At 40.9% G+C, this 13,747-nt stretch overlaps 1 protein-coding gene across 1 annotated transcript; it reads right to left on the bottom strand.

Moving 5' to 3' along the window:
* Positions 1-6,482: 6,482 nt before the first annotated feature.
* On the bottom strand, positions 6,483-7,445 carry LOC117405749 (olfactory receptor 6N1-like). Its single transcript, XM_034009102.1, has one exon. It carries the CDS (start codon positions 7,443-7,445, stop codon positions 6,483-6,485), a length of 963 nt encoding a protein of 320 aa, XP_033864993.1.
* Positions 7,446-13,747: the final 6,302 nt, after the last annotated feature.

Genomic DNA, 13,747 nt, shown 5'->3' with positions numbered 1-13,747 from the left:
TTTATTTTTAAAAATCGTTACAACATACTTGTTCTTTCTCTAAATATCAGATTGATGTATTTGTAGTTTTAACCATTTAGATTTTAATCTCCGTCGTGGTTAGCGCTGCTGCCTCACAGTGCCAGGGTCCTGGGTTCGAATCCGGCCTAGGGTACTGTCTGTATGGAGTTTGCATGTTCTCCCAGTGTTTGCGTGGGTTTTCTCCGGGTGCTCCGGTTTCCTCCCACAGTCGAAAGACATGCTGTCCAGGTTGATTGGTCACTCTAAATTGCCCTGTGTGTGTGTGTGGTGCCCTGCGATGGACTGGCGTCCCGTCCGGGGTGTAGTCTCGCCTTGCACCCTGTGTATGCCGGGTTAGGCTCCGGCTCACCGCGACCCTGTAAAGGGGTAAACGGTTAATGATAATGGATGGATGGATGGATAGATAACATTTAAATAAAGATCACAATATAACTGAAAAAACAGTAATAGTAATTAGTAATACAGTACTAATACCAGGGGTCAAATATACAAAGATAAACTGTATTGATAAGAAATGCATATTATATAGAATTACACAAGCAGGAATACATCTATATACACATTGTTGCGTTATTACTAGCTTATATCTATTTATGAAGTCTTCGTAAGGTAAAAACATGCCGAATTCATCTAGGAGATCTTAACAAAGATAACATGTTGAACAAACCTATCGTTGTACACTAGTGATGTATTTTAAATTTGAATAACTCAGTAAAATCCAGTAAGTAAGGCTTGTTTATAATAGTTGGAAATCTTAAAAGGGATTTTTGAAACTTCAAAATCACAATCCTACAAAGCATTTAAAAATAAAATGTGGGATATGAAAGCACATGGAATCATTGTATTTAATAGCAGTTATATTCATCGCCTCAAAATGAATTGCTTCAAGCCCTTCTGTAAAAGTCTGAACTGTATATTTTTTTAAACAGTAAAACAACACCAGACTCAATACCCGTTCCAAACACGCTTCACAGGGTCTAGGCACCGATAATTCCCTTGAGTTTAACCGAGCCCGTTAACAGCTTGCACGCTTACTGTGTAATGACCTGTGTCCTTACCGATGCTTCTCTAACAGGGTATACGAAAATAACGGAGCAGTTCTCTACTGAGGACCTTCACAATAGTTTCAGTCGGCATTGAGACTGATGTATTAATAACTACACTATCAGTTAAACAAAGTACTGCCGCCTAGTGGTACAGTATTGTAAAAGCATAACACAATTATTATTATTTGTTTATTTAGCAGACGCCTTTATCCAAGGCGACTTACAGAGACTAGGGTGTGTGAACTATGCATCAGCTGCAGAGTCACATACAATTACGTCTCACCCGAAAGACGGAGCACAAGGAGATTAAGTGACTTGCTCAGGGTCACGCAATGAGTCAGTGGCTGAGGTGGGATTTGAACCGGGGACCTCCTGGTTACAAGCCTTTTTCTTCAACCACTGGACCACAATGTAATTAAACAGCAAAAGCATGGTAAAGTCCAGAGAGGTAGGGTAAAGAACATTATAAAAACATGGCAAACCGGGGTAAACTATGCTGACTGTATTGTATAACCATGAGAAAAACATGGGGGAATGACCATGCTGGTTCATAATTATTATTTCAAATAAAATCTTATTGCATAGTTTGAAAGTATTTAATAGGGTTTCATTTCTAATATCATGATAACATTGTAGTCAAAGGGTTCACTGCTGCAATGAATCACTCATAAGCCATGGCTTCTACGAGGCACATTCCAGTTGCCTCCAAGGAGATAATAAAATACATTTGCCCAAAACACCCAGAAAAAGAAATGGTCCTGTTATGTGCCAAAAACACTGCTAACATTTTTGGTATGATTCCTGCTGTCATCAAATGTCCAGAAGAGCTGAATGCCAAAGAAAAAAGTACATGGGTGTGTGAAGCCAGCGGTCCAGCGTTACTAACGCCAAGGTGAGAGCATTCCCGATGAATCTGAGAAGGAAAACCAGCAGGGAGATGACAAAGAGAAGCAGAAGAGCTGGGAATCCCACGCTGATGAATTCTGTGAGTCTCTAGAGTCTCATTGGAAAGTGCCTCTCTTCAGTATGAGCAATCTGTCTGTTACAAAAAAACAACATACTTTATCATTGAATCAGTTACTCTGTTACTGCATTTAATTGCTGTACATTTTGTAGGACTCGCATGTCTTACGAAATGCTAGGATACTGATCTACACAGGAACAGCAGTAGAGAATGATAGAGAACATGCATGCTAGGATATTGATCGACACAGGAACAGCAGTAGAGAATGATAGACAGCATGAATGCTCGGGTATTGAGCACTTTCATGGGATAGAAACAGTCGCTGTCAGTTCTAGAATCTCATGTGAGAGTGCTGTCAGTTCTAGAATCACATGTGAGAGTTCTCTGTCAGTTCTAGAATCTCGTGTGCGAGTGCTGTCAGTTCTAGAATCTCGTGTGCGAGTGCTGCCAGTTCTAGAATCTCGTGTGAGAGTGCTCTGTCAGTTCTAGAATCTTGTGTGAGAGTGTTCTGTCAGTTCTAGAATCTCGTGTGAGAGTGCTGTCTCTTGTTTATGATCACAATTGCTTGCTTTGACATGTTCCTCCAATGAAAACACATTGACGGCAGGGGCTGAATTGAAATGTTGCAATCTAGTAGTGACTTTAAAGTTAGGATTGGTGGGGGAGCTGTTGCCAGCTGAGGAATAAACAAAGTATGATACAGTATAATATTTCTAATAACCATGTTTCAATTGAAGCAGACTGTGCTGTGTCTGTATAAATGTAGAGTACAGTATAATATTTCTAATAACCATGTTTCAATTGAAGCAGACTGTGCTGTGTCTGTATAAATGTAGAGTACAGTATAATCTTTCTAATAACCATGTTTCAATTGAAGCAGACTATGCTGTGTCTGTATAAATGTAGAGTACAGTATAATCTTTCTAATAACCATGTTTCAATTGAAGCAGACTATGCTGTGTCTGTATAAATGTATAGTACAGTATAATATTTCTAATAACCATGTTTCAATTGAAGCAGACTATGCTGTGTCTGTATAACATTATATCACAATACAATTGTGTTACATTGTTCCAATGAGAAAATACAAACAGTTTTATTTCTAATAAATATAAAATATCTGGGGGCGGCTGTTCACTCAGCATGATGAAGACCTACTGTAATTAAATACTAAGCATGATGCAGACCTACTGTAATTAAACACTAAGCATGATGCAGACCTACTGTAATTAAACACTAAGCATGATGCAGAGCTACTGTAATTAAACACTAAGCATGATGAAGAGCTACTGTAATTAAACACTAAGCATGATGAAGAGCTACTGTAATTAAACACTAAGCATGATGAAGACCTACTGTAATTAAACACTAAGCATGATGAAGACCTACTGTAATTAAACACTAAGCATGATGAAGACCTACTGTAATTAAACACTAAGCATGATGAAGAGCTACTGTAATTAAACACTAAGCATGATGAAGAGCTACTTTAATTAAAGAGGTAATACAGTTTGACAATCTCTAAACCAGAGTGCTGTTGACTTGTTTAATACGAGTCCTGAACACTTTCATGTATACCAAGTTGGTCCAATCAATCAAAACAGACTTCAGAACCACAGTATGAAACAACCCAGGAGTTAAAGCTTTGTTGCTATGGCGTTTGTTTCATGGTTCTATTTCTACATGGTGTTACAAACAATGGCTGGGTGCTTTATGAACCTACAGCCCACGCAGGATAGAGGGTTCTGTACACTACTGTATTGTTCCACTGTGATGACTGACTCATCAGTGTGGATAGGCAAAGGCATTGATGACATCACCAATGTGGCAGCTGCCGTTCACAGCGGATCTGGAGAAGAGGTTCCGGGAGTAGGTGTGTCAGTGACCGGGATGATTCACTGTTTAGAGGGGGCAGTGTAACGACCTCGAGAGGTGGCAGGAATCTCAGAGGACCTCCGTGATGGACAGGTGGCGAGGATGCTGATTGGGTGGAGGGGAAAGGCTGCCATGAGGTCTCCACCAACTGGATCTGAGAAGCGAGAGGGGGCGGGCCAGCATATAAGAGCTGCAGGAATGATGCCAGGAGGAGGAGAGTGAGACGACTGGTGAACTGATAGGAGTGAGGAGACAACAACAGCGTGAGAGAACCACCCACCACCCACCATTACTACTGTCAACCGTGAGACGGGCCCGACTACAGCTGTGCCATTAATCCCCTCCTCCCGGGAACCTCGCTGAGGGAAGCGAGAGGAAAAGAAGGAGAAGAAAGACAACCAGTCGGGACAAGGGAGCGACTGACACAAGAAGAAGGGAAGCCGGACGGGAGTCCGAGTGACGACCCAGAGGAGCTGCAGCTGTGAAGCAGTGTGTGTGTGTGTGTGTGTGCGTGTGCGTGTGCGTGCATATGTGTGTGTGCGTGTGTGCATACGTGTGTGTGCCTGACTCGACCCCTTCCCCCAACTTCCGCCTACCCTATGCTCTTTCACCCCTCAATCCTTATTCTCAATAACCACGGGCTGTTACCCCCGTTTTTGCTAAACACTGCCTCTGTCTGAGTCCATAAGGGCATAACCTCAAAACGTTACATTATGAAGCACAATGTGTTAATTCTATAGGGTGATACAAAACTGTTGGCCATAGCTGTATGTCAATGCCTAAGGTTTAAACGTTCATAAAACGTAACCAAAATGCGTAACCAAAATGTCCTCATATTAGCTTATTACATTGCTAATATTAAAATACGTTTTCATATCTTACATGAATATAGATTCATATTGATTAACCAAGGTGTATTATTTTTTTTTTTTCTGAAAACATCCAGATTGGAAACTAAAATCATTGGTTTAAATAAAGCTTAACACTTTTTATTTATTAGAGCGTGGCAATGTCGAATAACACTATTTGCCAACTATTCATACCCTACAAGTTACAAGAACAAAGTTTCACGAGTTGGATGGGGCATAACGACCATGTTAAAAACACTGATAATGCATACGATTTCCAAGGGAATGACATATATTTTTAAACTAACTTACTGCCTGCCACATGTGCGTATACAAGGCAATAGTGATTGAAAACACTGCATCTTGCCCCATCCTATTCTGTTATTTTCAAAATGCACCATGTACAAACTATTTCTAAGGAACTGTATTTTACAGTGTACGGTTTCCCTGGTTGAGAAGGGGATATCCAGCCAATGGGATCACTGCTATCCCGACCCACCTCCCTCCCAAAAAACTCACCGGACCCTGGCAAAAGTAAATCAATACATAAACAATTAAAAAAACAAAAAACAAAAACAAAAAAAAACTCATTGTGATGTGGCAACAGCCCCAGTCGGCCACAGTGCAGCTGCGCGAGTGATCATGAGCTACACTATTGAGTCGCATTTTTTTTTAATCAATCAGCATTTATTCCTACATATTTTAGTCAGTCAGGTACATACCATACCTAAATTATTATTATTAAACGAACGAGAGTTTAAATTATTAGTAAGTACACACGTTTCGAAAGCTGAACATTAACATCAGCAGAAGAATAACTAAGTTATACGTTTTTAATGGAAAAAACAATTGCAGCCAACGTTTTCACTAAAGTAAAATCAGGCTTGTGCGATTGTGAAATGCCACTTTTTGATATATTTACTACTGCTAATCTAAGTTAAAAATAAAATATTTTGGTGGGAATTGAACTTGTTCGCGTTTCCGCGGCAACATTACCCTATTTTTTAATAATAAAACCCAATATTATTTAATTTTTAATAATGGTCTGATACTGTCTCTTCCTTACCTTTTCTCTTTTAATAATGGTCTTATACTCTAGCTATTCCTTCAGATATTTTTTGTGAGTAAAAAATAAAAAAATAGATGCCTATATTTTAGTATTAATATTTTGTCAAGTCGTCTCTTTGGCCGCGTGCCGAGTTCACATTTACTTAACGATGTTTTTTCTTACTGTTAGCTAACTTTAGCCATGGTGCAGACCTTCGGTCAAACCAACGTGTTCTTGCGTGTAGGGAGACTTTATTGTGATTGTTTATAAATGTGACCCATCCTCTTAATACTTTTCCATTTTTATATTTAATTTGAAAGCAAACCAATTCCAAATACAACAAGGTATAATACATAAATAATGAAAGAAAAAAAGTGTGTGTGTGCGTGTGTTTGTGGGGGTGTGAGGGGGGGCAGCATTAATGCATTGACAGTAGGGATTTAATACACAGGTCTGCCGTCCTGCTGTACACTAGAAGGAGTGCACTGTAAGCTTTTTAACAACTTGTATTCAATGTTTATTGCTTTAAGTCTTTTCCATATCAACATAAATGTTGCACACATGTACTCTCATCCCCATTACTGTTACAATGATTCCCAGTACTGTAGGTTGAAGTTGAAACATTTAAACGTGTTTAATTACAAGAGGAAACAGAATCTGATACTGAAAGCCTTTTCTACTCAAAGTGCGCCTGGTAATATTTTTGTCTTCCTCAGTGTTTTCAGCAGGCTGTCCCTGATCTCTTTGGTCTTCAGGCAGTAAATGACTGGGTTCATCAGGGGCGGCAGAACATTCTGCACCACGGCCGCCAGGATCCGCACGTCTGAGGAGACGCCCGGGACTCGGTAGGAGATGTACACGCCAGTAGCGGTCAGAAAGAAGACAGAGATGACCAGCAGGTGAGTGGCACAGGTGGAGAAGGCCTTGCGTTGGCCCTCAGATCCGGCAACCTGCAGCACGGACCTGATGATCCTCACATAAGAGAACAGGATGAAAAACAAGGGAATTAACAGCACAGACAAACCTATAGCGAGAGCCACATAGCTGCTGAGTGCAGTGTTAGCACAGGCCAGCCTGAGCACAGCGGAATAGTCACAGAAGCAGTGGACCACCTCATTGGCTCCGCAGAACAGCAGCCTGAGAGCAAGGGTGAGGGAGATCATTGGAGTGAGCAAGCCACCCAGCCAACAGCACAATATTAGTTTCAGGACGAAACTGTTGCTCATTATAGTTGGGTAATGGAGAGGGTTGCAGATGGCCATATATCTGTCATAAGCCATGAGCATGAGGAGAAAGCTTTCTGCTGTGCCCAGGCCGAGATAGAGCACCATCTGGGTGAAACAACCTGCAAAGGAGATGAGCCGAGAATCAAACAGGAAAAGGGCTAACATTCTGGGCATGGTGACCGAGGAGATGACCATGTCTAAAATGGCCAGGCTACAAATCAACATGTACATGGGGGTGTGCAGGCTTTCATCTAGTATAAATATAAGCACTATGAGCAGGTTCCCAAGGAGGATGAGGAGGTAGACAGTCAGCAAGATAGCGAAGAGGGTGTTCCTGCTCCCCTGGTCCTGGAACTGTGGAAAACCAACCAAAAAGAACTCTCTGATTTCCAGACCGGTCTGGTTTATGCCAGACATGCTTGCTCCTGGAAACGAAAGCACAAACAAACAGACACATTTAATGCAGAGTATGTAAAGCAATGATGATATGAGCAGGTGTAACAGAGCACACACAACAGGTATTAAACAGGTAAGATCAGGACAAGTAGGGTCTATTTTAATGATCTAAAATGTGGCCCAGTCTGTACCCAAACCAGGGGTGTGATATGTCTAGACTGGACTGTAGGTTTCTATACTTTATATTAAAATCAGCATCACATCCTTGCCAAGAATGGCGAGTTGATCAACACAAACACATTTTAACACATTCACTGCAGTGGCAGATGATGTTAATGGGGTTTTTTCTTGTCTGAAATTATTTAAATGCTTGTTTTTAATTGGCAAAGGCTGTAGAGAGAGGGTTCTTGTTTTTCATCCCTGTATTACTGTATGCTGTAGCTGTGCTTGTCATCCCAGACATGGATATAGAAACTCAACTGAGAAACCAGAACCTGTGGATGCAAGTGCAGGGTGCAGTGCACAGGGTGCAGGGTGCAGTGCACAGGGTGGAGGGTGCAGTGCACAGAGGCACTAACACAGAGGAGGCTGTACTTCACTGTGCTTTGTCAAGTGAAACCTTACATTCAGAAACACTAAAAGAAACTCAAAAATCAATGACAAACTTATCCACTAGAACTCTTTCTTAATGTCCTCAAATGCAGGACACTGTTTTTTAATTTTCTTTCAGTATTTCTAAATTTAGCGCTGTTGCGTGTTTATAAAGAAATCTCATATTTGTGTGCGTGCTTTCTTTTTTTTTAAATGATTATTTTCTGTTGTTCTGCATCATATTACTAGAATGATATATTCTCTTTCTTTACAGAACTCTTTCTTTCACTATCTGTTTCTGTAAATATATTAATGATTCAATTACAGTTTTGAATGTTATTTAAAGTTAGAGATCCATCTATTTTTGCAGGCAGTTACTAAACCCCTTTCAGTCATTCTCTGCACAATTGTACCATGTTGAGTTTTCTATCTAGTTATCTATTTTATAATGCATGCTTTATAATGTTTTTTCCAAAGTTATGGCAGGACAACTTCTCGAACTAAAAATTTCTAAAAAAAGGTAAATGTGACCGACAGGGATGAATTTCAATATCCATATTTATTTCAAACTAAATTAGGCTGAAATGTGTTAAAGGCAAAGTTCCCAGTAAATATTCAAAACCGACTCAGAGAGTTCAGCTGGCACACCTAACCACTGCCAAATTTGCTGCCTTTAAATGTATTCTATTATTTCAGAAATTAGAATTTCCACAGGTAACTACATATTACAAGACAATGGATACATTTCAAGGAAATTGTGAAAGCCATGATCACTGTGAAAAACACAGCATTACCTATGTGTAATAAACACAGCATTACCTATGTGTGATAAACACAGCATTACCTATGTGTGATAAACACAGCATTACCTATGTGTGATAGACACAGCATTACCTATGTGTGATAGACACAGCATTACCTATGTGTGATAAACACAGCATTACCTATCTGTGATAAACACAGCATTACCTATGTGTGATAAACACAGCAATACCTATCTGTGATAAACACAGCCTTATCTATGTGTAATAAACACAGCATTACCTGTGTGTGATAAACACAGTCCTACCTGTGTGTGATAAAGCAGGACCTGCTGCATACAGTTTGTATTCCTGTCAGTATTGAAAGGTGAATTTCATCAGTAATGCTAAGTGCACCCCAAGCACTTTTCTATTGAGAGCAGACGCTACTCACCGACGTTCTGGTGGTTCACTTGCTGGTGGGGATCAGAGCTAGGGATGCACAGGAAAGCACTGCTTTATTTCATTGTGCTGTCCCGGGGGAGTCTAATAGCATCATTACACAGCAATTACAACTGATAGGAAGGAGGTAATGGGTAGTCACATGGGGACATGAGAACATGTTGACAAAACAAAATAAATACATTACTAAAGGGAATGCACATGAAATCTAAGTTCTCTGATTATGAGGACAAGTATCAAATATAACAATGGTCCGCACCTGCCCACCTCCAACTATCTTTTTTGTTTCTGAACCAAAGTGATGCACAAGTGAAAACCCTACAGGATACACATAAAGAGGTATACTGGTACAAAGTGATACAGGGCTTTATACATGTACAACATTTCAGGCTATAGATTCAAAACGTTTTTCTTTTCAGTAACAGAACTGAGAAACAACCCCCTTTAAGATATCCTCAGTTATAAAAAATGCATGTTAATGTACCAGAAGTGAGAAACAACCCCCTCAGTTATAAAACTAGATGGGTTGGTTCCTGTTTGTCATATGTATAATATACAGGCGATTGTTATCCTTTGAAAAAAAAGAGTTAATTAAAGGCCAGAGTAAACCCTTTGTTAATATTGTCCTCACCTCTGTAATATGATCTTGTGTGTGCTCTGCAGAATAACTTCTAGCTGTCTGTGCTTAGTAAGTGAGGCAGCCTCAGAAAGGTGACCCCAGCATGAAGGGTCTCAGTGTATGGCTGAGAAGACCTGCTTTGTGATATCCAATCTATTCACTGCATTTAGGGCCTGATATTTGATGTAAGCAGCACCAAGTATAATATGATATTTTTGCACAGTAATTTTGCAGTTTTAGCCAGCTTTTCCTATGGTTGTACTATGCATTTACTATGCTTTATTACACATTGCTATGCTTGTACTGTGGGAAACGTTTCTAAGGGAAGCTAGAATGAATCCGCAGCAGACAAGGCCCTTTAGAGAGAAGGCTAGAGAGCATTGCACTGGTGGTGTCTGATCACACAGGCTAGTGTGGAAGTAGGAATTGATAACACTTCATCCCACATGACCACGTTACTCCAGGGCTGCAGAATACAAGTCTCAATTAAACCAGCTGTGTACAGCAGCTCCCTTAAGGAGATGTGGTCAGCCCTTTCTGACTTAGTGTTAATGATGACCCAATGGTGTTTTGTGTTTATTGTGTTTATTTAATTACAGTATAACATGTGATCAGGTATCAAGCCTGTTTCCACTGTAACTTCCATGGTGTTCATAACATAGCTTCACTAGATTCAGGTCATGATTTTGGAACGTGATGAACTTCATTAGCATGAGAGGTCGGGGGTCTGTGACTGAGCTTGTGCTGAGCAATGTCTGTATCGAGTGTGAGGTGTAATCTGGTGAGCAAACTTGCTGAAAGGAGTGATAACCAAGGCACTGAAAACATTTCCTTAGTAGTCTAGTCTAGTCTCACTAGAATAACAACATTCTTGTAATTTCCTCATAATTGTTTTGCTGTTGAATTTTCTTTTGCTTCCCACTATGAATCAGGCTTAGCACATTTTTATCACTTCTTGTACACTTCATGTGTTAAAATCAGTAAGACCACACTGGAGTCGAACACTCGTGTGACAAGCTGTTATCTGGAGCCTGTGTTTCAATAGAGGAACACCACACTGGAGTTGAACACTCGCGTGACAAGCTGTTATCTGCAGCCTGTGTTTCAATAGAGGAACACCACACTGGAGTTAAACACTCACATGACAAGCTGTTATCTGCAGCCTGTGTTTCAATAGAGGAACACCACACTGGAGTCGAACACTCGCATGACAAGCTGTTATCTGGAGCCTGTGTTTCAATAGAGGAACACCACACTGGAGTCGAACACTCGCATGACAAGCTGTTATCTGGAGCCTGTGTTTCAATAGAGGAACACCACACTGGAGTCGAACACTCACATGACAAGCTGTTATCTGGAGCCTGTGTTTCAATAGAGGAACACCACACTGGAGTCGAACACTCACATGACAAGCTGTTATCTGGAGCCTGTGTTTCAATAGAGGAACACCACACTGGAGTCGAACACTCGCATGACAAGCTGTTATCTGGAGCCTGTGTTCAATAGAGGAACACCACACTGGAGTCAAATACTCGCATGGTGGAACACCTTTTAGTGGCTCTGTAGTGTCTGTAGCGCAGGGTTGGCCAAAGGACGCTTCCACTCCGGGTCTTTGTTCCAACCCTGTTCTAAATTGTTTAATTGAACCAATTCAACCTCCATCCAGACCCTGGAGCAGTTCATTATGTCCTTTTACCTGTTAAACCTGGAGTGGAATAGCCCTCCAGGATTGGATGGCTCTGCTCCAGAGGCCTGGTATGTTTATACAGACTACACTGGAGCGTAATCGCCATTAAAGGGAGAATGTTTTTTAAATAGTCGATGTCACTTTGTTGCAATGAATATTGAGAGGCCTGCATGTTTAACTTTGGTGTTTGGTGCTTGTTTCCCACCTTGTCTTGGATGTCTTTCATTAGACTCTTTTTGGCTGTTTCCAGAACTCTTTAGTAAACATCATTTCCTGGGGCAAAAATCAAAATAAAACACTCTCTGAAGAGCAGAGGGCATTGTGTGCAGACTAGACTAGACTAGACTGTCCTGCCAAGAACTGCAGGAACACAAACAAGAAAGCAGCGATCTGGATAAATCACCTTAGCAGAAGCACTTTCAACAGTCATTTTTAAGAGTCATATTGTGTAAGATATTTACCTGCTGATTATTAGCTAAACATGCAAGTGTATTGTGTCTGACTTATAGATACAAAATGTGTATCTAGTTTCTTGCATAGCCTTTACAAACGCTTCCTAGTGTAAATTGGCATGGTAGTCTTTCCCATGCTTTCCCCATGTTTATACTGCACGTTTACCATAGTTTACCGTGGTTTGCTAGGTTTGCTAATATGCTTTTAGATACCTCTCTGGGCATTACCATGCTTTCAATGTGCTTTATTACACTTTCCTTTGTTTTATTATGGTAAACTTTTATAAGGGGCCTGCTTAGAACATACGTGGTGAAATTGATTTGTATACCTGTCCCTCTGGAAGTGTATTGTGGTCGTGGTGTCATTGATTTGTATACCTGTCCCTCTGGAAGTGTATTGTGGTCGTGGTGTCATTGATTTGTATACCTGTCCCTCTGGAAGTGTATTGTGGTCGTGGTGTCATTGATTTGTATACCTGTCCCTCTGGAAGTGTATTGTGGTCGTGGTGTCATTGATTTGTATACCTGTCCCTCTGGAAGTGTATTGTGGTCGTGGTGTCATTGATTTGTATACCTGTCCCTCTGGAAGTGTATTGTGGTCGTGGTGTCATTGATTTGTATACCTGTCCCTCTGGAAGTGTATTGTGGTCGTGGTGTCATTGATTTGTATACCTGTCCCTCTGGAAGTGTATTGTGGTCGTGGTGTCATTGATTTGTATACCTGTCCCTCTGGAAGTGTATTGTGGTCGTGGTGTCATTGATTTGTATACCTGTCCCTCTGGAAGTGTATTGTGGTCGTGGTGTCATTGATTTGTATACCTGTCCCTCTGGAAGTGTATTGTGCTCGTGGTGTCATTGATTTGTATACCTGTCCCTCTGGAAGTGTATTGTGGTCGTGGTGTCATTGATTTGTATACCTGTCCCTCTGGAAGTGTATTGTGGTCGTGGTGTCATTGATTTGTATACCTGTCCCTCTGGAAGTGTATTGTGGTCGTGGTGTCATTGATTTGTATACCTGTCCCTCTGGAAGTGTATTGTGGTCGTGGTGTCATTGATTTGTATACCTGTCCCTCTGGAAGTGTATTGTGGTCGTGGTGTAATTGATTTGTATACCTGTCCCTCTGGAAGTGTATTGTGGTCGTGGTGTCATTGATTTGTATACCTGTCCCTCTGGAAGTGTATTGTGATCGTGGTGTCATTGATTTGTATACCTGTCCCTCTGGAAGTGTATTGTGGTCGTGGTGTCATTGATTTGTATACCTGTCCCTCTGGAAGTGTATTGTGGTCGTGGTGTCATTGATTTGTATACCTGTCCCTCTGGAAGTGTATTGTGGTCGTGGTGTAATTGATTTGTATACCTGTCCCTCTGGAAGTGTATTGTGATCGTGGTGTCATTGATTTGTATACCTGTCCCTCTGGAAGTGTATTGTGGTCGTGGTGTCATTGATTTGTATACCTGTCCCTCTGGAAGTGTATTGTGGTCGTGGTGTAATTGATTTGTATACCTGTCCCTCTGGAAGTGTATTGTGGTCGTGGTGTCATTGATTTGTATACCTGTCCCTCTGGAAGTGTATTGTGGTCGTGGTGTCATTGATTTGTATACCTGTCCCTCTGGAAGTGTATTGTGGTCGTGGTGTCATTGATTTGTATACCTGTCCCTCTGGAAGTGTATTGTGGTCGTGGTGTCATTGATTTGTATACCTGTCCCTCTGGAAGTGTATTGTGGTCGTGGTGTCATTGATTTGTATACCTGTCCCTCTGGAAGTGTATTG

The sequence above is a fragment of the Acipenser ruthenus genome, chromosome 9, assembly GCF_902713425.1.
Source record: "Acipenser ruthenus chromosome 9, fAciRut3.2 maternal haplotype, whole genome shotgun sequence".
NCBI classification, from domain to species: domain Eukaryota; kingdom Metazoa; phylum Chordata; class Actinopteri; order Acipenseriformes; family Acipenseridae; genus Acipenser; species Acipenser ruthenus.
The sequence above is the reverse complement of the archived record's forward strand: the minus strand, read 5'-3'. Positions and strand labels throughout refer to the sequence as shown.

Excerpts from the sequence above, each read along its gene's own strand:
- LOC117405749 (XM_034009102.1), bottom strand. The coding sequence starts at position 7,445 with ATGTCTGGCATAAACCAGACCGGTCTGGAAATCAGAGAGTTCTTTTTG.